This window comes from Pygocentrus nattereri, chromosome 6 (assembly GCF_015220715.1).
Source record: "Pygocentrus nattereri isolate fPygNat1 chromosome 6, fPygNat1.pri, whole genome shotgun sequence".
NCBI lineage: Eukaryota > Metazoa > Chordata > Actinopteri > Characiformes > Serrasalmidae > Pygocentrus > Pygocentrus nattereri.
This window is the reverse complement of record NC_051216.1, coordinates 14,615,063-14,640,241: the sequence shown is the minus strand read 5'-3', so window position 1 is coordinate 14,640,241 and position 25,179 is coordinate 14,615,063. Positions and strand designations below refer to the sequence as shown.

The following is a 25,179-nucleotide window of genomic DNA, read 5'->3' as shown; positions in this document are numbered from 1 at the left end:
AGCATGTGATATCGGATTCCTCTGCCCAAGTCTGCAGCCACAAGGAAGAAAATCCACCGGAACCTCAATGTATCCAGCCGCAGCATCAGCTTATCCACCCACAACTCCAACCTTTCAAGCCACAGCCGCAGCCTATCCATCTGCAACCTCAACCTATCCAGCCGCAACCTCAAGTGATCCAGCCAAAACCCCAACCTATCCAACCACAATCCCTACTTATCCAGCCAGAACCCCATCCTGTCCACGCAGAGCTTAAACCTATCCAGCCAGAACCCAAACCTATCCAGCCAGAATCCCAACCTGTCCAGCCAGAACCCCAACCAATCCAGCCACAACCTCAGCCTATCCAGCCACAACCTCAGGCTATCCAGCCAAAACCCCATCCAATCCAGCCACAACCTCAGCCTATCCAGACAGAACCCCAGCCTATCCAGCCACGTCAACCTGTCCAGCCAGAACCCCAAGCTATCCAGCCACAACCCCAAGCTATCCAGCCACAATCCCAATCTATCCAGCTACATCATCCTGTCCAGCCACAACCTCATCCTATCCAGCCACAGCTGCAACCTATCCAGCATCAACCCCAACCTATCAAGCTGGAAACAGAGTACATTTTTGAAGAACACCGAAGTCACTTGAAAGTGCAAGAGATTTGTACGGATGACGATGTTTTAGCATTTAAGGTGGATCGTGAAGGTGATTTAAATAGTTAGCTCCATCATTCAGCAAATAATGATGAGAGCAAAATACATGCCATTTCAACATAACCCTCTAATGCCATTTTCCATTCTGATTCATTAACTGAATCTGAATAACTTAAAAATAAACAACTTGCATGACTTACAAACGTGGTCTGGGGAGGTTTTCACAGGATTCATGAAGTTACTTGAGTTTCAATAAATAAATAAAATAAATCCACTGAGACATATTTATACCTAACAAAGCCCATCTTTCCATGAAAAATGACTAATATAATAGTATTTGAAACCACAATCACCTAAAAAGTAGTGAATAAAATTGTATGTTGTTTTTAATGTACTGAAAACTAGTAATACATATAGAATTAAAGATAGCAATATAATCAACTTTGATGTGGGTTTCAGATTCAATCTCAACCTGTCAGCTTGAGAAATTGTTTTATTTTCCTTAATAATAATACAAATCTCTCTCTATATGGCTTGATACACCTTAGCTCCAAAGATGAATTTCTCAACTCGTCGTGAAGTGCCGGACAACAAGCCTCCTGAAGCAGAATGTCTCAGAGTGCTGAATGAGATCTCTGAGCAGAAGGGCCAAATCTGTGGGCAAGGAGAAATATCGATAGCCCACCAACAAGATGCGACAAACGCCACATCTCATCTCAACTCTGAGAAACAGTTTGCCCAGTTATCAAAGAAGCCTCACAAAGAGGTGTACAGAGCTGAGACAAAGGATCAGCCTGTGATGTACCAAGATGAAGTAAAAGGTGATTCAAGGCTGTGTGTTTAACATACTATTAATTAGTAAAAAGCAACTAACACTGTCTTGTCTTTTGCTCATATGTTCTGCAACGGAGAGAGGTGTCCTCTCCTTAATTAGATAACTCATTTTATGACACAACTTTGTCTCTCCAAAACTGAAGCACCTGCACCTAAACTGGTGAAATTTGCCCCACTACCTGAGACTGCCAGGAACAAGACCATTGAAAGTGGCATGCCTCTAGTACTACAGTGTGAGATAGCAGACCCAGAAGCTCCAGTTTCTTGGTACAAGGATGGAATACAGCTTCAAACTAAAAATGGATTAGTGATCCAGTCAGAGGACCGCATACGGAGGCTGGTTGTTCCAACCGCAGAGCTCTGTCACTCAGGGGTGTACAACTGCGAGGCAATGGATGATGTCATAAAATTTAAGGTGTATGTCAAAGGTGATTTAAAAATTAGTTTAATCCATGTTATAATCCATTGTTAGTATAACGCAAGTCCCGCAAAACATAACAAGCCAATATTGAACCCTTACTCTGAAAATTTTGCAAATAACAATAGATCCACTAAAAAAATAAGCATAACACGTTTGTTTAAGCGTTATATAACTTTGCATAGCTTTCTGTAAGTAAATACATTTTCTTTCCCAGTGCATGAAAACAATTGATCGCAAGTTATTTTATCATACGTAAAACATACTTGTCAAAAATAAAATTAACCACTTTCTTTAAAACATGTTTAATCAAACCCTTTAGCTACACAGCTGAAAAGTCCAACAATCCCTGAGACTGGAAAGAGTGAAATGACGTCAGTTGAAGCAGACACTCTGAGGGTTCCACAAAGCGAGATATTAGATTCCACACAGGTCTGCTGGTACAGAGAAGGAGAAGAGCTCTTTCAAAAAAGTTTACCTGTCAGTGAGTCAGAAGACGCTTTGAGAACTCTTGTCCAATCCGCTGAGCTGTCTGACTCTGGAATATACAGTTGTGAGACAAAGGATACCAACATCCAGTTTACTGTGGATCCACCAGGTGATTTCTTCATCGTCTTTGACAGCTCAGCCCATCTGATTACAATACTAACCCCTTCAATCATGCAATGGTCACTAATAGTCACTGTCTTTAAAACTTTGTTTAAAGTAAAATTCTAGATGCACCATTCAGTACAAACAGGATAGATCTTTCACCAATTGTCCACTGTAAGTAAGCTAGTTAATGTAACTGAGAGGAAACAGTGACAAAAGTCTTGAAAGTAGCTAGGTATTTTCTAAATGTAAGATGGATGCTTGACCACAGATGATTTGCCTTCCAACGATATTAACAGAAAATGTGAAAAAGATTAAGTTTGTTTAAGTTCAGTTTGTTTTGCAGCAACTGTATCTTTAACTTGAAAGGCTACCTGTGCTACTTCTTACTGATATTCACTATGACTATGACAATTTACACCATAACCTTAAACTCACACATCCGTTGCTAACATTCAAAAGGCCTTACAGAACCCAGAGGTGGAATTATGTTACATAAAAATTCCTGTTCTTATTAGATTTATTTCTAATTACACAATGTAATTTATCATTTTAAATCCTCTACTTTCCTGACACGTGAGGGTAATGTGTGTAATAAACTACTAAAAAAACTTTTCCATCAAACTTCTAATTCACTCTTCATATTCTGTTGTCCTTTTGTCCTCATTGTTAAATGTCTGTGGCTTTCAGTAGTCTCAGTCATTTACTCTTGCGCTACTAATTCTACATCATGTCCATGTTACTGTCTAAGCGTGTTTGTTTTTTTATGTCTAAGCTTTTGGCTTGCCTGTATATTCTTATAGGCATTCAAATGTGCCACTGTCTCTCTTATATGACAAAACACCAATTTAAGCAATAATTTGGTGCAACTCTTAAGAATCTCTATAGATACAATACTTTTGAATGTATGTATTTGTTCTGTAAGGACTAACTATATCAATAATTGTATCCTTGTAATGATGCCCATAGTACCACCAGTGAAGTTCTCTGCAATCACTGAAGCTCAGAGGAACAGAAAAGCTGTAGCTGGAGAGCCCTTTGAACTGCAGTGTGAGGTCTTGGATGCTGCTGCACAGGTTTGCTGGTACAAAGATGGGCATGAGTTGCAGACCCAAGCTGGAGTTTTGATTCTGTCTGAGGGTGCAATACGAAAACTTAGAGTGCAGTCAGCTGAACTGGCTCACGGTGGAACATACAGTTGCAAGACAGACACTGATGCCATCACATTCAACGTGGAAATCAAAGGTGATTTGCAGACAACTCCTTAATTCTGGACACAGCATGAGTTTAGTCTTCATCATAGTTAATTCCGACCGAAGCCTAACAGCAAAATAGCTCAGCTAATTTCTTGATTGTCATTATAACATTAGTAAAGCCAAGTTCATGGAAAACACTGATGCTTATGTTTTAAAACAGAAAAACTTAAGCCTTTCCCATTTGTCTATTACATCAACCTGATTTTGTCTCTATGCTACTCATAAATTGTAGTGCCATCGCTGAGGTTCAAACCACTGTCAGAGATGGAGAGGAACATACATGTTGAAGTAGGCTCGCCATTTGTTTTGAAATGTGACATTTCAGACTCTGCAGCCCAAGTTTGCTGGTATAAAGATGGCTCAAAACTCTCCCCCAAAAATGGACTTAATATCCAAAAAGATGAAAATTTGAGGATTTTGAGTGTTCAATCAGCCAAGCTTTCTGACAGTGGACACTACACCTGTGGCATTCCTGATAATGCTCTATCATTCAAAGTGGACGTTCAAGGTGATTTTCACGATTCTGCCACATAAAGTATGCTACTGTTTAGAGCTCTGGCATCACCCTTCATCTATTTAATCAAAACAGTCATTAAGTACAAGTTATTCATTTTGCAGTATCAGGAAAAAAGAGAAAACAACAAAAAGTAGATATATAACTTATTATAACTTCCATTGTTTTTCCATACTTCCCAAGCTAAGGTTTGGTTGCATTTTCACAATCCAGGTGATTTCCTTTCAGATACATAGCAATGACGTCTTCTAACAATGGAAGGATGGACAAAAACACCTGTGGATTTTTTCAGATCTGAAGCAAGAGTGGAGGTTGATTTTCTCTCAAAGATGAAAACTTTAAGTGCTGTTTATCTGATAGTGACAGTTTTGGGGATCTATCAGTTCTTGCACAGTTGTTAGAAGTCCCATTTTCTCTATATCTTTTCATTGTTTTTTGAATTCCTGTTTGGAAGCTCCTATTTTTCACCTATTTTCTTTTTTCTAATCAGAAATATCTCGAAAAAATGAATAATTTTTACATAATGGCCGTTTTGACTGGAAATGAATGAAGAAGGCTCTGACTTTCTACAGTACAGTACATGCATAAAGTGATTCTATCATGATGCTACTCTGCAACTTCACAGATTTCAGCTAATTTAAGGAAAACTAAAAATAAATAAAATAAAATGAGAAAGCATAGCCTAATTAAGATCCAGAATGCCTCATATTTTCAAAGTGGTCTAATTTTTAAACAGATAACAACAAAGATTGTTGTAAACAGATAAGTAGATCATTTTAACCTCTTGGTGTTCCCAATGAAAGTGAAATGCTGAGTACCTATATATCTAGCATACAATAATTGAATAAAATAGCAGCAATAATTAATATGACATGTGATTCTAAACTTAATGTAGTCATATATAGTCATTTGTATCCACAGCCTCTAGGAAAATTGACTATTGACTATATTGAGTATATTGACTTTAATTGATTCTAGGGAATTTGATTGCCTTCTAACATTCTACTATATCTATTTAAATTTCAATTATAACATGATATGTAGTTATGTCTGAGCTCAAGTATGAAAGTATCCTTTGAATAACAAATTGCCAGTAAGATTATCTGAATGGACTATGAGTGTTTTGTAGTAGATGTTCTTTTGTACACTTTTGGTCCCTCATTTATCATGTTTCTAAATCTCAAAAATTTCCATAGCTCCTCCCGTAAGGTTCTCAGCACTTCCAGAGGTTGCAAGGAACAAGTTCATTGAAGCAGGCTGCCCCGTTGTTCTTCAGTGCGAAATCTCTGAACCAACTGCCCAAGTTTCCTGGCTCAAAGATGGAGTGCCACTCCTTCAACAGGCTGGACTTGACATCCAATCAGAGGGCACCATGAGAACAATGATCATTCATTCAGCTGAGCTCAAACACTCGGGAGTGTACAGCTGTGAAGCTAGGGATGATTGCATAGCATTCAAGGTGGATGTTGCAGGTGATTTTGAGTCTATGTACAATTTCTCAAAACCACTAACAGTATGTCAAATAACGCTTCATCCACTAAATGCTGTTTGTCCTTATCAAACTTTAACAAGTAAATGTATGTAACCAAATAGTAAAAACCTCATTATGTGAAAATCCAGACACATCCTTCACCACCAACAAAAAATACATGTCAATATTTACACCAGAGTCATACTACTTTAGTTTACAAAGCATCTGAACATTTTACGTTTCTTTACTGCTCATTTTGGTAACATTTAAACATGTTTTGAGAAACAACGTGTAACATGGTGTACCCTCCACAATGATTAATGATCAGTAAATGTTTCATTCGTACACACCTTTTTGTTGTCTTTTTTCCCCTCATCCATCAGTAAATGGATCCCTAACTTTAAAGAAAAGCATTGGCAGAGAAATTATGTCTACATATCTGGTAATTACATGAATTTCTTTGAATGAATGAAAATACTCCTAGCTCCACCAGTGATGTTCACTGCTGTCCCTGAGATTGAGAAGAACAAGTCCATTGAAGCAGGCTCGTCTATCGTTCTCCAATGTGAGATATCTGACCCCACAGCCCTGGTCCAATGGTACAAGGATGGAATCCAGCTCCTCCCTCAATCTGGAGTTTTCATGCTATCAGAGCACAACATGAGGACACTGATTATCCAGACAGCCAAGTTTTCCCACTCTGGGTTTTACAGTTGTAATGCAGCTGATGATATCAGCGATTTTTATGTGGACATCGAAGGTGACACATAAAGCTTATCTGAAAGACTGTCATATCACTAACAAATACATCATTGTGTACTGTTCTGTTTTTGTTGTTTGAAAGCATTCTTCTTTATCTTTGGACACATCCATTCTGCTGCTTCTGTGAGCTTCTTAACCATTTTGCTAATACAGGATCATTGTTATTTGATCCTGCACAAAGCTATTTGCAATATTTCTGCCCCATTTGCCATCCTTAGTTGCCGTCTACCCAGTGTCTTGGTGCTTTCTGTTTAGGAAAGGAACCATGTAAGGGGATTAGCATGCCAAGTGACAACTATTTCTGTACTTAACTGCACTTCATCCTCACAAAGCTTTCATTAACTATTATTTCTTGGTATTTTTTGGCTTTTAGAGTGGAGACAGATTTCTCCAGAGCTGCCCAAGCCATCATCATCAGTGCCTGACCTTAATGCATGCTTGTTAGGAAAATAGTGCAAAATATGCAGACAGAAAGCGGGATTGTCACCATGTGTTTTTTTTTTTTTTTTTTTTTTTTTCTTTTTCTGCAGCACCTCCTGTGACATTTGTCTATCTGCCAGAGGAAGAGCTCCACAGAAATATTATGGAACAGGACAGTCTCTTCCTTTGTTGTGAGGTGTCTAGGTCTGATGCCACTACACAGTGGTACAAGGATGGAGTTGAAGTACAGCCCAGTGACAAAGTTCTAATAGAGGCAGAAAATACCATGCAGAAACTGATTATCCAGTCTGTTCAGCTATCAGATGCTGGGGTGTACACTTGCCGTGCAGGAGACAATGCCTTAATCTTCAAGGTTAACGTAAGAGGTCAGTGAACTATGCAAGTTTTCATATATTTGATGTGAAGTTGAAGGTGTGTTGCAATGTACATACACATAGAGAAAGAACACACAGCAAAATGACCCATGAAAAAAGACAGAGGAAATCAAACATGAATACATAAAATGGAAATATCTATCTATAAAATAAATAAAACATTAAAACACCATATGTATAACAATGTACTTTTAATAATACTATAATTATAAATAAAAATATATAATTAGTAGGAATAAAATGAGCTTCCCTGTGCTTTGATAATGCAGCTTTTAATTTGATTAAAAATATGATGTATTATGATCATTATTATTATTATTATCATTATTATTGTGTATTTTTGCTCCACAGAGCCTCCAGTAATGATAGTCTATCCCAAGGAAGACGTTCACCTTGATCGCCATGTTCCTGAGGAAATAGTCCTCAGCTGTGAACTTTCCCGCCCCAATGGAAAAGTGACTTGGCTCAAGGATGGACAAAAACTTCAAGAAAGTGAAAACATAAAGCTCAAGACAGAAGGTCCTTACAGGAGGCTAAAGATTCTTCACAGCAGAGTTGAAGATTCTGGAGAATATGTCTGCGACACAGCGGATGACTCAAAGTTCTTTTATCTCAGCATAAAAGGTACCAAAATTATATTTACACAGTTATAGGAACATTTACATTGTAATTGTCAACTGTGGTTGACATGGCAGGAGAAAGACAGAAAAGTGATGTACCAAGTTCTGCAGGCAAAACTTCTCAAAAGGAGATGTGGCCATTTCACCAAGATAATAATTAAGCTACTTTAAAAATGTACACTTTAAAATAGGTCAGTTTCATCTGAATGACATTCTGATTTGTCTGACTGCATCAGGCAGTGAGTTCTTGGTATGTTTTCCTCTAGAACCCCCAGTACGCATAGTTTCTCCAAGTCAATCCCAAATGGAACTTTGCCAGCAAACATCAGAGAGGATGGTGCTGAGCTGTGAAATTTCCAGACCCAACGCTTCTGTGCGCTGGTATCGTGATGGGCTTGAAGTAGAGGAGAACAACAACCTAATACTGGAAGTTGATGGTGTTTACAGAAGACTCATAATACCAGAGACAACAGTCAGTGATTCTGCAGAATACGTGTGTGACACAGCTGATGATTCTGTGACTTTCTTCGTAAATATTGCAGGTGCTCCAATAAACTGCTGAAAACTTGTCCAAAAACAGAACTTTTATGTTCAGTGCTACTAAACGCAGAGATTATAACCTGTTATACACTACTGAAGTTACAGCTAGTCAGAGTTTATTAATTTCTCATACCTGTTTTGAAAAAATAATAAAATCAGAAAAATTCTTAAAAGTTTATTGAAACTTGTTTTACCACTATTTGTTGTAGAACCACCAGTGCGATTTATTCGGCCAAGGAAAATGGCCTACGAAGTAGAAAAATGTGTTGGACAGACAGTAGTCCTTGACTGTGAGGTGTCTAGATCGAATGCTGAAGTCAGCTGGAAGAAGAACAGAGAGGAGATTGACGAGAACAGCAACATAACGATAACTGAAGATGGCAGTAGTCGACAGTTAACAATTCATTCAGCAGTGCTTGAGGATACAGGCCAATACGTCTGTGATGCTAAAGATGATGTAATGGACTTCCATTTGAAAATACTTGTAATGTTCTTTGAAATGTAACATACAGTTTCGTTTTATGCTGAACGCTGACCCAGTTAAAATTGTTTACTTGTTTTCTTTGCAGAGCCACCAATTAAATTTCTGCAGAAAGCTGATATATCAACAGACATACATGTTGTAATATCAGATGCTATTGTACTGAAGTGTGAACTTTCCAGAGCAAATGGTGTAGTCCAGTGGTACAAGGACAATGAGAGAATTGTGGGTAATGAGCATTTTATCTGTGATGAAAAAGGGGCATTCAGATCTCTGATTGTCCTGAATGCTGAGATCAAGGACTCTGGGGAATACATATGTGACACAAAAGATGACAAGGTTGTCTTTAACGTCACGGTGGAAGGTACAACACAAATATTAATGATATGCCTCTGTTAGTACAGACCTACTTGATGGGAATATATTATTATTAACATAGACACTATGCAATGTACTGTGCAGAAGTCACTCTTCATGTATTTCATTTCTAGTCAAAACAGCTATTAAGCACAAGTTATTTCTTTATATGAGATGTTTATGTGGACATTAGAAAGAAGAAGTTAAAAGACAATAAGTAAAAACAAAAACCATGAGTTTCCAAAATGATCTAGATTCAGTAGAAATGTGCAAGACCTAGGAGACCACCAAAACAAAAATGTGAAAATTAAACAAAGAACCTGTTGGGTTCTCAAGACAATGGACTGACCATTAATGGACCTTAACATTATTGAGTGCTTTTGGGATAAGAAGCAGAAAATTCAACCAATGTCTGAGATTTAACTTTTGAGGTGTGCAAACATAGTCATGCAGATTTCTTTAAAAACCTGAAAGCAAGTCTTCTGAAAATTTGATGATGTTTTATTTAGTTATTAAGTCTTGTTTATAATTTTCTGTTAAATGTGTTATGTTTTCTTTACTTGTACCTAATGGGAGCTTTGAATGGAAATGAAATAAATGAAGCGTGGTCTCTTTTGCACAGTACTGCAGATTTGAAGAACTAAAACCAAATTTCCTGTTTTATGTTCAGAAGCGCCAGTCTCTATCCTAGGAAACTCTGGAAATCCGGAACACTACACACTGGTTGCTGGAGATGAGCTGATCCTTGAGTGCGAGGTTTCTCGAGAGAATGCCTTTGTTCAGTGGCTTTGTGATGGTAGAGTGCTGCAAGCAGATTCAAGAACACATATTGAAAGCAGAGGCACAATGAGAAAATTTGTGCTTTCGAGACTTGACATTTTTGACTCAGGAGAATACATCTGTGATGCTAACAATGACAAAATGACAACGATAGTAACAGTTCAAGGCAAGCTTACTTTTAATTCTGTTAATATAGAATATAAAATCAGTATGCTATAAGCTTTCCACTTTATAAGACAACACTAACTTCCAAATGTCATTGTCTCTGTTCAATAGAGCCACCATTCAAGTTCATCAAAAAGGAAGAGAGGACAAATATTACTGCCTATGAAGAAGACAGTGTAACGCTATGTGCTGTGGTGAACAGGGACAATGCCCCTGTGAAGTGGCTTAAGGATGGTGATCAAATTAGGGATGATCACTTTTGTACCACAACTGATAGACGTACTCATTACCTGACCATCAATCCTCTTAAAAGGTCTGATGCCGGAGAATACATGTGTGATGTGGGCACAGATGAGATCCACTTCAGTGTCCATGTGAAAGGTAAGTCAAGTCTCAAAAATAACAAATGTGTGTGTTTTTTTATTTTCTGACCTTAATGGCGAGTTGATCTGCAGTAGCTCTGGAATTAATGTTGGTCTCTGCCTCACAAAAATTGTAAAATATGAATAAATAGCCTAAGAGATGTGCAGAAATGTGAAGACGTTAAGGAATCTCAAGTGTTAATGATGAGAACTTAGATTGCTGTGTTGTTGAATATAATTGTTATGCAGTAGTGGGATTGCAAGGAAACTTTTGTCCATATAGTGAAGTCCAACTCTGAGTGGTCAGATACTTTAGGTCAGTAACTATTTCTTTTGAATAAGCTATGAAGGTGAAATTCTCCAAGCCACTGGAGAACATAGTGGGACTCAAGGACAGTGATGTTGTATTGAGATGTGAACTCTACAAGTCTAAAGGAGATGTCCAGTGGCTAAAGAACAACCAAGAGATCACACCAAACCGGCATTTCACAATCAGGGCAGATGGGCGAGAGAGAAGCCTCACAATACACAGTGTAACAGATGGTGATGCAGGAGAATATGCCTGTGAATCTAAAGATGAGAGAACATCTGCAACAGTAGTAGTTGAATGTAAGTATATTTCACTGAAGCTTTTCAACATGATACCAACTAAAGTTACTGGATGTGTTTCTGCACAGAAAGCTTGGATAAATCATACTACAACATAACAGCAGACCATTAGAGACAATTAACAGAAAATTTCATTACTGTAAGTTTTAGGCACCTGAGAAAATGAGATGTGAAAAGATATTTATCTGATCAGAGAGCACTAATATTACATATACCAATGTGTTTGTTTAACCATTTCCAAACCCCCTTCTCATAGCAGCACAATATCTGGTTTGGCTAATCGATACTTCATTAAGTTAAATCAGGCATATCAGTGGTGGAATTTAATAAATCTATGTAATGGCTCTGGGCATAAAGGAGAAATCCAGAGCCAAACTTTGTTCTTCACACTAACCTATAAGATACCAACTACTTTTTTGAAAACATTACATTTTACTAGATTTAGATTTTTCTGTGTTCAATCACATGACAGTGTTTTTACAAACACAAACACACTTATTGTCAAGATAACTGGCTTTAAATAGTGCTTAGGTGCCTAAAACAGTTGCACCGTTCTCAGCATGCTTAACTTGTCTAAATAAACTAACTGTATCCAACACTATAATTTTCAACACATCTCTTATTTTAATCTGATGTTCTTCTGTGATCTCGCTTTACTCTCAAGCCCCTCGCATTGTGGAGTTTATTGCCGAGTTACACAACGTAACCGTTATGGAAGGAGAAGATGCCACATTTAAGTGTGTAGTGTCCCCAGAAGACGCAGAGCTGGTCTGGAGCATGAATGGCTGGCCTATTAAATCAAATGAAAGGTTTAATATCTCAAGTAATGGACTGTGCCATATGCTACACATCACCAACTGCCAAGTATCAGACAGCTGCAGACTGACAGCCGAAGCTGAAGGCGTGATATCCAAAGCGATCCTTCAGGTTGAAGGTGGGATATCAGCTATCACTACTGCCTCACTTTACACTGAATGAATCAATTATATTCCCTTAGCTTCAACATTTTCTTGCTGCCTGTTAAATCTTCATTCATTTCATGTGATAAGCCAGAACAATTATGAGTGCCTGTTACAAGATAAGGTTGGAGAGCAGTTCTTAAACTTATTGATGTAAATCTCAAACCAAACTTTTCCATAGCAACCATAAAGTGGGGAGCTTTATTAAATTCTTTGAGAGCCTGGACAGGTTTTTAATGTCATGGCGACATATTTAACATAAATAATGACCCCCTCAGACATGTCTGAATTGTTGAAAAGGTGCCTATGATGGTTAGTGCTTAGCGACTTCTCCAGTTAGAATTCCACTGGTAACTGACAGAGACAAGTGGTACTACTACTGTGCACAGCACTATGGTGTTTTACTAAAGCAGGCACACACAGTTAAGTTGTGTCCCTTTTAAACTGTGCGTTTTAACAATGTTTAATGCAGCTTCTAGGAGTGGTGAGCAATCAGAGATTATCTGTGTTTAGAGGCCCAGGTGTTGTTCACAAAGAAAATGGAGCCTGTGTTGGCGGAGGAGTTTGGGGACGCCATTCTCGAGGTGGAGGTAAGCCTGGAAAGCGGGGAAGTTCAGTGGATGAGACAAGGCGTAGTCATACACCCAGGGCCCAAGTTCACCCTGAAGCAGAGTGGCCAAAAACGCTCCCTCACAATCCACAAGCTTGCCCTTTCTGACCGGGGGATGTACAGCTGCGAAACACTCCACGACCGCACGCAAGCCAAGCTCAGTGTGGAACGTGAGTCTGCACGTGCTGCTGCCTTTCTCGCTATGCGCTGTTATTTGTTTACCATGGTTTCTGGTGATGCTGGCCCTCATTGCCACTGTTGTTTTCTTTAAACAAATTCAATTAACTGAGTAAGAGTAATATGAGAGATGAGCAGCTACTTTAGTGACGCTTGATCCAAAGCTTGATGGCTAGGAACAGGTGACTGACAGAGGACCCATAATTCCCAGGGAGCAGATTTCTGTATTGACACAAGATCAGAGGGGTCATGATAATTCAATTAAGCATGTCAAATGAGAACCGGATTGAGAGCTGGGGGAAGGTCTTCATGCTGTGACCTTTTAATTCCTTTTACTTGGCTGTGAAAATGTAGATATTATCAGCAGAAACAGAATACTCTTTGGTTCTTTTCAACGTTCCAGAACAATTGGATCACTCCTCAGCAGCAATGAAACAGCACTGAATGTAACACACCTCTACCCTAATTTATATTTATGTATGTTAGTAAAGAAAATAATAATATGTACAACATACATAAACACTGTCCAATTTGAATGCGTGTATCCATTGGAAGAAAGCGAAAAAGAAGCCTGTAGATAAGTTTGACTGCAAAAGGAAGTAATGTTTTGTAAGCTGGGGCCTTGTTTAAATGAGCATGGGTAGGGGAAAGGCTGTGCTTTGGCTGTTGTTGGCACCTCATATGAATTTGGATCTCTTTTCATTGCAGCTAAATTTATGCACTGGCCTTCAAAATCTAGGGTGGTGTCACCAACTCTCAAAAATAAACCCCCCTTTTCCATGGGGAATGCCTATCTGTGTTGGAATACTTCAGAAAATGTTGGCATCCCCTGGAACACAAGCAAGATATAGTGTAGTGCTGATACTGGGTGGAGGAAATCAAGCAGGCAAACTCAACAACTGTCATTCTACATTATAAATATATTCTGTCCCGAAACCTCAATCTCTATGTTCATCACTCTGTCTGCTACACATCTCTCTATTTGTCTGTCCATAAACGTTTCTCTTCATTGCTTTCTGTAAAATATCCATTTCTCTGTACATTTCACCATGTCAACTATTTCTAGCTTCTCATAACTGCTGTTTCCATGTACACACAGCTCGAAAAATCAAAATACGGAAAGGACTGAGTGAGATCCAAACCTTTGAGCGTGAGACGGCATCCTTTGAGGTGGAGCTGTCACATAGTAACGTGGAGGGGGCGTGGCAGAAGGACGGGAGCCGCCTCAAAAACAACAACCACTGGCGCATGACTGCCAAAGGCCGTGTGCACAGCCTTACCATCTCCAACCTGTCTCTGGAGGACACCGGCACCTACACATTCTCCGCTGAGAATGTAAGGTCATCTGCTAGGCTCATTGTTAAAGGTAAATATGCTGATTACAACAATATATAGAAAGAGATATAGGTCAGTGCAGGAGAGACTAATGATGTTGCTGATCTATTTGAATCTGTCTGGATGGCCTTACCAAGTGCACTCTTGATGGGCCACTGATACTTCACCACATGAAGCATAGCAGGTCCTAATCAAATGCCCAAAATAACATTTTTCAAAGACAATGACTTGGATGAAAAAGGCACTGTTCATTAAAGCAATGGTTCAGAGAAAAATCAACGCAGACCTGTCAGTGTGGTTTAGAGCACTGTGTGCACAGTGTGACTTACTGTAAGCTGTAAAAATCATCAGAACTTCGCTGTGTAGCTGATTGCAACAGTCAATCATTTAAGATAACACCTGTTGTCTAAAGTAAACAAAACTTCACATGTCTTGCCAGCTATACAGTGAAATGGTTTGAAAGAATTTTTGACTATTGATGTCTAGTGCTTGCTTGTAGCCCTAAAACTAATGGAGTTTGTAGTTTAAAACTAATAAAAACTACTGAAGCAAAATTTAGACACCAGACATCAACTACAAGTAGGGTAAGTGGAAAAGTGTGTAAATTTGTTTTTTCACTTCAAATAATATTTGAGAATTTCAGTAACAGTTTAAAGTCTGTGTAAATTCGGAAAGTTGTTTCTAAAGATATTGTACATGTATACATTATAAATACATTATACATGACACTGTTTTTCATCGTTTTTGTGTTCAGGATTTTTGGGTGGGCCTGAAATCATGGCTCGATGACTCATGGGAGCCATATTTAGTATGACCCATCCCCCATCACCCCCCCCCACCCCCAACTGAATAACATATAGAGTAAAATAAGTGTAAAATATAGAGCACATTAACATCAGCGATTCTCCTAGCCCAACTTTATTTGGCTAGGTTGTGCTAGTCAGTAATATCTATTGCTAACTTGCATAAATAGGGGAAAAAATAAACAGTCTGTTGCAAACTGAGAGGAAGGAGCTTAATTCTCGGGTGGGTTGGTGTATGGTCTTACAGTCCAATAAAGTTTCTAGACAGAGTGAATTCTGTGTGTTTGTGTCAGCTGAAGTGCTGCTAGTGGCTTCATTACAACAGAAGAAAGGCTTTGCTGCCTAACCTAGCAAGCGAATGCTAATGGAAGTGCTAACACTTCCTGCTCAATTTTTTTCTGTTCCACCTCAAATTGTGTGGCAAATATGAAGCTGATGAGAAGCTGCACATTTCCTGTGAGTTGGCATGGTTTCAGAGCCTTCAGCAGACATGCCCCCAGCATTACAGAGCTGAGAACTGCTTATTTTTTCATGATTTTGAAACCTAGTTTTATACTGGCCAGTTTTTTCAAATCATTCAAATTTGGCTGGGGGGGGGGGGCGGGGGTTCATACCACATTTTTCTTTGGTGTGACAAACTCAGAACACACATTTAGTACTGCTTTACACGGACTTGAATAACAGACTACTGAATTTGATGCGCTGTGCAACACGCGGAAGAATCTGTGGCGATCATTTATCCACCAACTGTCATGGTGATTTGGCTGTCAGGAGCTCAGCCATGGTAGTTAACAGTCCACCGAGGCATGATGCAAGTCTTTAAAATGATCAAATTTCAGACTTTGATGACCGAACAATGGAATGGATTGATGGCTTTTGCTCTGGCTCTTACTACGTGTCGACTTACACATATAAAAAGACCTGGATCACATGATCAGAGTATAGCTACCAAAACTTTTCAAGCATTCACAAGCATAAGTTCGTAGTGTAAGGTAATCTCTCGTATGCCAGGTCACTCAATAGGGCTTATCTGTTGGAGTCTGGGAGCTGTCAGTGAGGATGACAATAGCTTGAAAATGCCACTACAACAAAGGGATCCTTACGCATACTTTATCAGAGCCAAGCTAAAGTGTAGTTATGTCCAACCCCATTATATTGCCGGCTGGCTTATGGATATCTAGCTATTAAAGACTCAAAGGGAGCAAAGGAGGTCAGCTAAAAGTGATCTGCAGGTCTGCCCTGGTCTGTCTAATAGTTTGTAAACACAGAGACCAGTCTACTTCTTGAAAATGCTCAATACGTTCAGAAACATCACCATCGGATCATTTATGGTAAAATCCACAAGAAAAGGTCCAGTCTTGTTTCAGATCTGAAAAAATCCACAGGTGCTTCTGTTCACCTGTCGACTGTGTGAAAACAACTGACCACTATGAGTCTGAAAATATGCGCAGCAGTCACAAAGCCCTTAATGAGAAAAGGAAATGGATAGATAAAAGAAATTTTGCTCTAGAACATGAAACCAGACATTTGAGATGTGAAGTAAAGTTTTATGGACTGAGTCTAAATTTGTAATCTGGATTACATGGACTATGAGAAAATGCAACCAACTTCTTGAAAAAGTTGCAAAAACTTCTTGGAGAAAAAGAAGAATGAAAGCTGCAATAAGGACAAAAGATAGACACACTAAATCCTGGAAATATAATACAATATTTAGATGTTGAGGCTTCTATTTAATTTTGTTAAATATGTATTTTCTGGTTTTTTTCTGATGCTAAATAATGAAAACCTGTGCTTAATGGCAGTTTTGACCAGAAATTAAATAAATGATGGGCAGTCTCTGACTTTTGCACCGTACTGTAGATGTTACCAAAGTTATTGTACATTTCTACCAACAAACTGGACTGATTCACATCTGAAAATGTTCTCTCCTCAATCTTTACAGAGACACCAGTATCCATTCTGAAAAAGCTAGAGAACAGCAGTTGTCCAGAGGGCACTGGAGCTACACTTGAGTGTGAGCTGTCCAGGCATAATGTTGATGTTAAGTGGACAAAGGTAAAAAAAAAAAGATTTTCTCATTTTCTGCATTTTTATTTATTTTTGTCAACTGCATTAACCCATGTGAACACTTCTGGAAGCGTATAATTAACTAAGAGACACATACTTTTAAAGTACTGTTCAGTAATAGTAATAATTCTAAATATTTTCACCATAAGAATCAATTAGGCTAGACACACATAAGGCATTTTGAAGATGGACTCTATGATGTTTTGAAAGCTTGAAATTCAGGCTACCCATGGTCTTTTTCTGTGACCTAGAATGGAATAGAACTTAAACCAGGCAAGAGCCTTCGCATATACTCCATGGGGAGGAAGCGCTTCCTACAGATCTTGAGATGTGAGCTGGGAGATTCAGGTGTATATGTGTGCGACGCTGGAGATGCCACTACTTCCTGTTCTGTGGAAGTCTTTGGTAATGAAATGAGATTTATAAATAACATTTCCACAGCCCTAAACCTGCTGCATGTCTCCCTCGGTGCAACACTGCCACCAACAGGACAAAAGGATAGTAACACTTTAAAGGAGAATTCCACAGATCTTTAAAAATGTAGGTGTAATTAATTCATTACGCTGAATTAAATAAACCACATGTGTCAGGATCCAGTCCTCGCAGGCCAAAGCACTGCAGACATCAGCACAATGCCTCATTACACACACCAGATTCAGCTCATCAGTTAATTAGCAAGGCCTTCATGAACTGAATTCAGAGCTCTAGATTAAGGTAAATGCTAATCTCTGGACTCAGCACTTTGCAAGTCTTTCAGAGTGGTTTGAATTGAAATGCTTTTTTCTGGAGAAACTTGCCATAGCAATGGTGATAGGAACCAGACTTCTTAAACATGCTGCCTGATATCTGACACATGTTTTATGATAGTTTTGAGCTATGGTTTTGGAGAGGTACATGCAGGGTGATGGAAAGGCATACACCACTCTTTTATCATTATCAAAATTAAATATGTAAATTAAAATGAGTGTTTTACTGGTCAGTTTGGATAGTAAATAAAATGGCTATATTGATACTGTAGACATTCAGACCCCTGGTTCCTATCAGCACCACTGTAAAGAAACCAAGTGTTGGTACGTTTCTCTACAGTGAACAATTTGGCATCAAACTACTCTGAATGACATTGTTTACATCTCAAACATTGAATTTTCCTAAATTTACATAGTAGGAAGATGAAAGCTGTAATTATGTGTAATTGATGTTTACAATTATGTGTAAGAAAACAGTTACTGAAGCCCCTTACAGAATACAACGATATAGTTTAAAATAAGCAATAATGTAAACTCATCCATTACAGGTTACACTCCAATCAGTGTGAATTAACTATAGTCTGCAGAATTTCTTGCAATATTTCCCCCCTTCATTTTGGAGATATCCTGTTCTTCTTTTGAGAATGATGGTCAGGAAAGGTTGCCAGCCAGTCACACAGTGGTCCTAGGTTAAGCTGGTCATATAAAACTGCCTTGACAAAGCTTTGAGAATCTGGTATCAGACTCATATCTCTGACCTGTAGCTTCAGTTTTAAAGAAGTCATGGTTGTAGTTTTGAATTAAAGCATTCACACTCGGTTGAATGCAGATATGCAGTGGCTGCAACTGTGTGATTTGCTTTCGGGACAGAGAGGGAGCTGGAAGTGTTGCAGAGTCTGGAAGATCTGGATATTCAAGAGGACCAGAATGCTGTCTTTATGTGTGAAGTATCGCTGGATGATGTACCTGGAGAGTGGTTCAAGAATGGGGAGAAAATCAAACCCACCAGCACCATCAAGATCCGACAGGAAGGTTAAGTGCACAGTTTTATTTTAAGCTCTACACAAAGCTGGGTTTACAATATTTAATGTCCTCCTTTGTTCCATGATGCTCAGTGGACTAATTCCTTAATTTATATTAATGCTAATCAACATGTCTTTCCCTAATAACATCCACATCCTCAATACGGACTTCAGCAATACTCAATGCAATGTGCTGACAACAACTTATATTTTGCCCTGGTGCACAGGAACCAAGCACTTTCTTCTCATGTGCAATGTTAAAGGAGAAGATTCAGGAGAGATTAAATTTGTTGCCAAGAATGTTGAGTCCATTGCTTACCTAGAGGTGGAGGGTGAGTGTTTCATTTCCTTTGAATCAATTCACTGTGCCTGGCTTGTCTGTGATAGCGATGTATTGCCTTTGCTCTTCTCAGAACTCCCTGTGAGCATAGTGAAGCCGCTGCAAGACAAAACAGCTTTGGAGAAGAGCCGTGTCATACTGGACTGCACGGTGTCCAATCCTCGGTGCAGCATCCGCTGGTATAAAGGCAGGAACGTTATCTTACCCTCGGAGCGCTTTGAGATTTGCAGTGAAGGCTGCTATCGCAAGCTTGTCATTCAGCAGGTGGCCCTGGAGGATGAAGGTACATACAGTGTCCAGGTGGGCGACTACACGTGCTCAGCAAGACTCACTGTGGAAGGTAACTAACTCAACATTAATATTAGTTTAGATCCTAATGCATAGAGGTTCTTATCATGTCAATCCTGCAAGATATCTTGCATATATTGCTAGCTAATAAAAATTCATTTAACAAACAGGGACAATGTAAGAGGTAGACTAGCTACGTAAACCAGCTAACTATACAGTTGACGTGTTTTTTTTATTCATATTACTTTAACATGAGTGCAACATGCCCTTTGAAACAATATAAATATCTCACCATTGTTGATTGTAGCTTATTGGAAAAGGTCAAGGTCAGTCACTTCTTTGTTTGTCCTGTACTGCCCTCTAGTGGCTGAATCCAAGCTGCAGAAGAGGCAAGCTTCCAAATTTAGCCTGGATACTTGAAGACAGACATAAAAGGAACACAAAATTAATGGGGTCTTTGCTTGTCAGTTTTGCCAAATGGCATTATCACAGTAAAATCAATAATTGCTATAGTTGTTGTTATTATGAACCTTTAGAGAGATGCAAAGTGCAGCTTTGTTTCATCATGAAGTTCATTCAAGTTCTGTATGGTCAGATAATTCTAAGGTTATGTTTTCATGTAATATGGATACATAACCATAAAATGTAAAAAACACAAGAACTGGCTGTGGAACCAAATCCAGACAAATGACAAAGGGAAAACATAGTGTTTTTAGTAAGGTGTTGGGCCAACTTGAGCCATCAGAACAGCTTCAGTGCACCTTAGCAAAGATTTTACCATCTCTGAAAATGTACTGAAGGGATTAAACACCTTTCAAAGATATTCTTTCAGTTGGTGTTTTGATGATGATGGAGGAGAACACGTAAGTCCAAAATCTCCCCTAGGGGTCAGTTTGGGTTGAGATCTGGTGACTGCAAAGACCATATGATTTATGTAACTTTCATACCTGTCAAACCATTCAGTGACCCCTCGTGCCCCATGGTTGTCTTCCTGGACCACTCCCATCTATAGAAGTGTTTCATCATAGGATAAATGTGATCACTCAGAATACCTTTGTATTCGTTTGACCCTTTCCTCTAAGGGGACAATTATACCCAACCAGTAAATGCCCCTCCACTGCATAACATAAACACCAGACCCCTTTACTGAAGGGGTTAATCATTCAGGCCTGTACTGCTGTCTTGGTATAAGCCACGCATGCACTCACCCCCGTGTGAAGAGCATGGTGAAGGATGTCTCATCTAACCTTATTACTTTTTTTTGCATATCTGTGTACACCAGTGTCTATGGTTTTTATGACCCTGAACTCTCAAATGTGCATTTTTCTTTGTAATTAGGAGTTTATGCACCACAAGCTGACTATAATATCAGTCTTTGTAATTAGGAGTTTATGCACTGCAACCCTACTATAATATCCCTCCCTGTGTGGACCGTTCTCGCTGATACAGTCTGATCACGTTGTGCCTTGACATTCTCAGTCACCTGAAGAACAGCTGCCTTTTTGTTATTCCTTACATGTTGCAGTAATGCATGAGCGTCATATACTGAATGTGTACTTTTCCTTACAATTTCCAGCTCTATTTACTGATCTCTTTCCCATAGATCTAAATGCAGATGTAATTTTAGGGACTGTTTCAATTGAAACTCAGTCAGTTGAGCAGTTTTTATGACTTAGGAAGTGCCTGCCATCAGTGCCCCAGTAAGGAACCCTCTTTTAAAATCAGTTAAATCAATTAAAATCAATTAGACCCGAACTATTCATCTATTCAAGGAAAACTCAATCTAAAATCATGGTCAACCGGGCCTGCTCAGCATTATACAGATGCTATAGAGCATGGTAGGATGTTAATTGCTTAATTGTATAATGCAGTACACCTCTTTAGAAGCATCTGCACTCGTTATGTTTCTACTCTAATTTATTCAGGTTTTCTTGCAATTTGTCACCCATCTGTATATGATATCGATGCTGAAATGCCTGCTTGTCCGTTCCAACAGCTCAGTCAGTCTTGATGGTACAAGATTTGCAGGACGTGGAGGTGACAGCCTCAGAGGAGGCCTGTTTTGCGTGTGAGGTGTCTGTGCCTGTACTCAAGGCTCCTGTTTGGACTCTGAATGGAGAGGTACTGCAGCCTGGGCCCAGAGTTCTTCTGGAGAAAATGGGAACAGTGCACCGGCTCACCCTGAGGCAGACGTCAGAAGACATGAGTGGTGTGGTGGAATTTGTTTCAGGAAAGGCCAAAAGCACTGCAAAACTGCATGTCAAGAAGTAAGGAATGTTTTGTAGCTCTAAACTTTCCTAAGTGAGAAAATGTCGTGCTTAGACTGAGCAGAAACGTACATTCTGTTGATATTAATCTTATGCTATTTCTAATAATTAGATGGGTAAAACAACTTATCTTCTCACTCCTTTTTAGAATAAAGTGTAAAATGTTCTTGTGTTGAATTGTGTGCAAGTGTACTTTTTTAAAAATGAATACAAATTAGACATAAAGGTAAGTGGAAATGTAATATATTGAATCGATATCAAGCTTAATGCTAAGCTGTAGGAGTAGTAATCACTGCTTTGCTTGTGAAAAAGCCATTTGGAATACCTATTCTAGGACGCAAGAGCCTGAACTTGTAGTATGAACCCAGTTTAGTATGAAATTCAGTTTAGAATAAGAGCTTTTCGAGTCAATGCAGACTGTAAAATGAAGATTTATGGTTTGATCTGTCCTCTCCACTTTTAATCCACAGATAATCCTTGAGACATGGAACCATCTTGACCTTGTGATTACTGAAATGTATGCCTTGAAGCCAGAGAGTGAAGACATATTCTGCTATTCTTTAATGGGTCAGTGAATAAGGAGTCTGTTTAAAAAGATATTCAAGAGAATTTTTTACAGAATGTGCTTACACACACCTGCATCTAAAGTCAATCCAAATGTTTTGCACTGATCAGAAATTTTAGGCCTGCACAAAAAAACTATAACTGTACTTCTTTATTTTCAGTGACAATTTAATATTACAATATTCCCCATATTCTCCAAGGTTACTGTTTGTTATAATACACTTTGTGTTGGCATAGCACTATTGTCAACTTATATACTATGGTTTTGTGCATTGTAAATGTCAGTAGACTTACACTTACAGTGTCAGGATGAACCCGCAGCTCATCCATTACATTAACAAAACTTAAATTGGTTGAAAAGTCGGTATTTAATTCCTTTAAATTTATGTACATTGTCCTTTGTATAGAAACCTTTTTTTCTAAATAAGTGTTGTTTTGTGGAACGCAGGTTAAAAGGATATTGGGAGGCATGAAGTTACATAGGTGTGAAAAAGCACAGGGCCAAAAGGTTATCGTAGGAAGGCTGAGTATGGAGTGCTAGTTTCATCACATGTATGACAGTGAGTCAGAATTATCTGTTAAATCTACTCATTTATCAGAGCAGTAGGGGAATGGTGTCATTGACATTTACATAGAAATGTTTCCTTTAGCAGTTGACCTTTTGCATCATCCATATTTATTTTAATGGGCTTCAGTCGATTCACCTTCTATCTCTAGTAGCCAGTACTGTTGCTTACTTGTGAATTGTTTCCTTGGTTCAGAAAAAGCTGCCAATAAAATACGCTTTACTGAACTGGCCTCTAGTCTTCTTCGTCTTAGCCACGCGCCGCTTGCCAGAATCAACAAACACAAGATCGGTTTTCATACGTTTCATTTATGATATAGCTCATTCAATACAGTAAAATACAATTAATAATTACAAAACGAGTTTCAAAACTAGGTTACAGTTGACTTAATTTAAACCTGGCATTCCTATTCCCAAATCACAAAACAAGAAAGAAAAGAACATCTATCTGTTAATGCCAAATTTTGGTTTGCGCTACGCAAATGAGCAGACAGACAAATTGTGTGGAACAAATGTGCTGTTTGTGGGTTTGTTTAGATGTAGCAAAGGGGCAGTACAGTTAAAAAAAGGCAGAGGTTGTGTGAAAATAATGACAAAGCTATATACATCATACATTACTCATTGGGTATTTCAAAATAAATTCTTTTAAAAATCCACCACGGTTATGTCTAATTACATAATAAAAATGACAGTCATTCAGAGTGGTTTGATGTGATGTGCTCCATTTCACAGAAACTTCCTGAGTCAGAACTGTTCACGGTGGTGATAAGAACCAGATGTCTGGAGAGTTTAGTACCTCTAAAAGCTCCCTCAGAGAAAATTGTTACATGAAATTTATGAAAACAGTGCCTGAGACACTGTTTTACAATAGTTTTGAACAGTTTTAGCCTAAAAACTAATATTTGAAAGCCATTCATGGCAGAGAGGTGCATGTTAGGGTGTTAATCCTTTCGGATTTACCATTTTAGCATTATCGACATTATGACACATACAAACGTGAGACGTGTAGATTTACTGGTCATTTTAGAAAATAAATAAAATGGCTATACCTGTATTTTAGACACTGTAACCTCTGGTTCCTACCACCACTGCTGTATAGTGTCAGTAAGTGTCTCTGTAACGCATCATTTCACATTAAACCACTCTGAATGACTTTGTTTACATCTCAATTAATGAGATATGCAGAAATTTGAAAAATCAGAAGAATAAAACTCCATTCCAGGAATTGCCCAAATGGCATCTATTAGCTCAGAGTTTAAGAGAGAGCATAGTAAACATACACAGTACTACACCTTAATGGGAAGGGGCTCTAAGCTGAATGTCTCTGTTGTTGCTGTACTAGTCAGTGGTGGACATTCCTGACTGGAGCTTTCAGTTGTGAATTCAAAGCTCTTACAAGCTCTTAAATCTCTCTCAAAACAAGTGCCAAAGTCAGAGAGCAAAATTTGGCAGCCACTGGTTTGGCTGCTGATTGTTGACATGGACGTAAGTCCATTTGATTACAAATCGGATTTACTTGCATGGTGCCTTTTATGCTGTCATCTTCAGGCACTGAAACCCTGGATATGACAGCTTTAGGATGCAGGGAAAAAAAAGAAAATGGGAAAAAAAAACAGCAGAGCCCAACGTGAATAGTCATTAAACACAGAACCAAACTCAAGGGTGAGCTCTTTCTCTTAAAAAAATAAAATAAATTAAAAGTAAAAAGGCGCCTCCAAATGTTTGGCATAAAAGTTTTAATCTAGGATCGGGGCTTCTAAAGCACTTCAGAGTGTGGATGCAGGATAAGGTTTCCCAAGGTCAGCGCAGACACAGCAGCAGCCAGATATTAGACCACTGCTTCTACTCCGACACGCTTTATGCACATATGTTGGATACTGTTTTTATATCCAGTGAATCCACTTCCAGGACTGGAGCTGGCTATCCCTGTACTCCCAAAACGTTTTATGTTCAGAAGATCCAGCAGCTCCATTTCATGACGCTAGGGCTGTGCGTAAGACAGTAAGACAGTATCAGGGTGCTGGTGAAGCAGTGGAAATGGTCACTGTAAACTCAGCAGACGCTACTTATTACATTCATTCTACAATGACCTCATGACACAAACAGCATCCAACAGTGACATAAGCAGAGTGTGCAGAGCTGGGTTAAACAATAGGGAAAACAGATGACTCCTGAACGGACAGCACCACGGTCAGAGGAAGCAGTGAAAGACAACTG

The 25,179-nt window shown here is 38.8% G+C and overlaps 1 protein-coding gene and 1 long non-coding RNA gene across 10 annotated transcripts in view; one reads left to right on the top strand and one right to left on the bottom strand.

Annotated features, from left to right (window-relative positions):
* The window catches only part of obsl1b (obscurin like cytoskeletal adaptor 1b), a 34,427-nt gene extending 11,237 nt beyond the window's left edge, over window positions 1–23,190 (top strand). For 3 of the 9 annotated variants that reach the window (XM_037539380.1, XM_037539374.1, XM_037539371.1), the window contains 25 exons: window positions 1,193–1,465; window positions 1,622–1,906; window positions 2,219–2,494; window positions 3,457–3,732; window positions 3,976–4,251; window positions 5,454–5,729; window positions 6,213–6,488; window positions 7,021–7,296; window positions 7,657–7,929; window positions 8,192–8,467; window positions 8,675–8,949; window positions 9,034–9,310; window positions 9,974–10,249; window positions 10,360–10,629; window positions 10,953–11,219; window positions 11,884–12,153; window positions 12,692–12,958; window positions 14,065–14,331; window positions 17,046–17,158; window positions 17,422–17,575; window positions 18,787–18,948; window positions 19,166–19,270; window positions 19,352–19,618; window positions 21,563–21,833; window positions 22,304–23,190. In XM_037539380.1, the coding sequence (XP_037395277.1) occupies window positions 1,193–1,465; window positions 1,622–1,906; window positions 2,219–2,494; window positions 3,457–3,732; window positions 3,976–4,251; window positions 5,454–5,729; window positions 6,213–6,488; window positions 7,021–7,296; window positions 7,657–7,929; window positions 8,192–8,467; window positions 8,675–8,949; window positions 9,034–9,310; window positions 9,974–10,249; window positions 10,360–10,629; window positions 10,953–11,219; window positions 11,884–12,153; window positions 12,692–12,958; window positions 14,065–14,331; window positions 17,046–17,158; window positions 17,422–17,575; window positions 18,787–18,948; window positions 19,166–19,270; window positions 19,352–19,618; window positions 21,563–21,833; window positions 22,304–22,307 (6,008 nt within the window). In that variant the 3' untranslated portion in view covers window positions 22,308–23,190. The remainder of the gene's footprint in view (window positions 1–1,192; window positions 1,466–1,621; window positions 1,907–2,218; window positions 2,495–3,456; window positions 3,733–3,975; window positions 4,252–5,453; window positions 5,730–6,212; window positions 6,489–7,020; window positions 7,297–7,656; window positions 7,930–8,191; window positions 8,468–8,674; window positions 8,950–9,033; window positions 9,311–9,973; window positions 10,250–10,359; window positions 10,630–10,952; window positions 11,220–11,883; window positions 12,154–12,691; window positions 12,959–14,064; window positions 14,332–17,045; window positions 17,159–17,421; window positions 17,576–18,786; window positions 18,949–19,165; window positions 19,271–19,351; window positions 19,619–21,562; window positions 21,834–22,303) is intronic. The other 6 variants (XM_037539379.1, XM_037539377.1, XM_037539372.1 and 3 more) reach the window with 5 other exon arrangements.
* LOC108423905 lies at window positions 18,450–19,944 on the bottom strand. Its single transcript, XR_001857590.2, has 4 exons — window positions 19,859–19,944; window positions 19,484–19,548; window positions 19,258–19,377; window positions 18,450–18,882 (listed from the first exon to the last, which is right to left on the bottom strand). It is a non-coding gene; the product is annotated as an uncharacterized LOC108423905 (long non-coding RNA).
* Window positions 23,191–25,179: the final 1,989 nt, after the last annotated feature.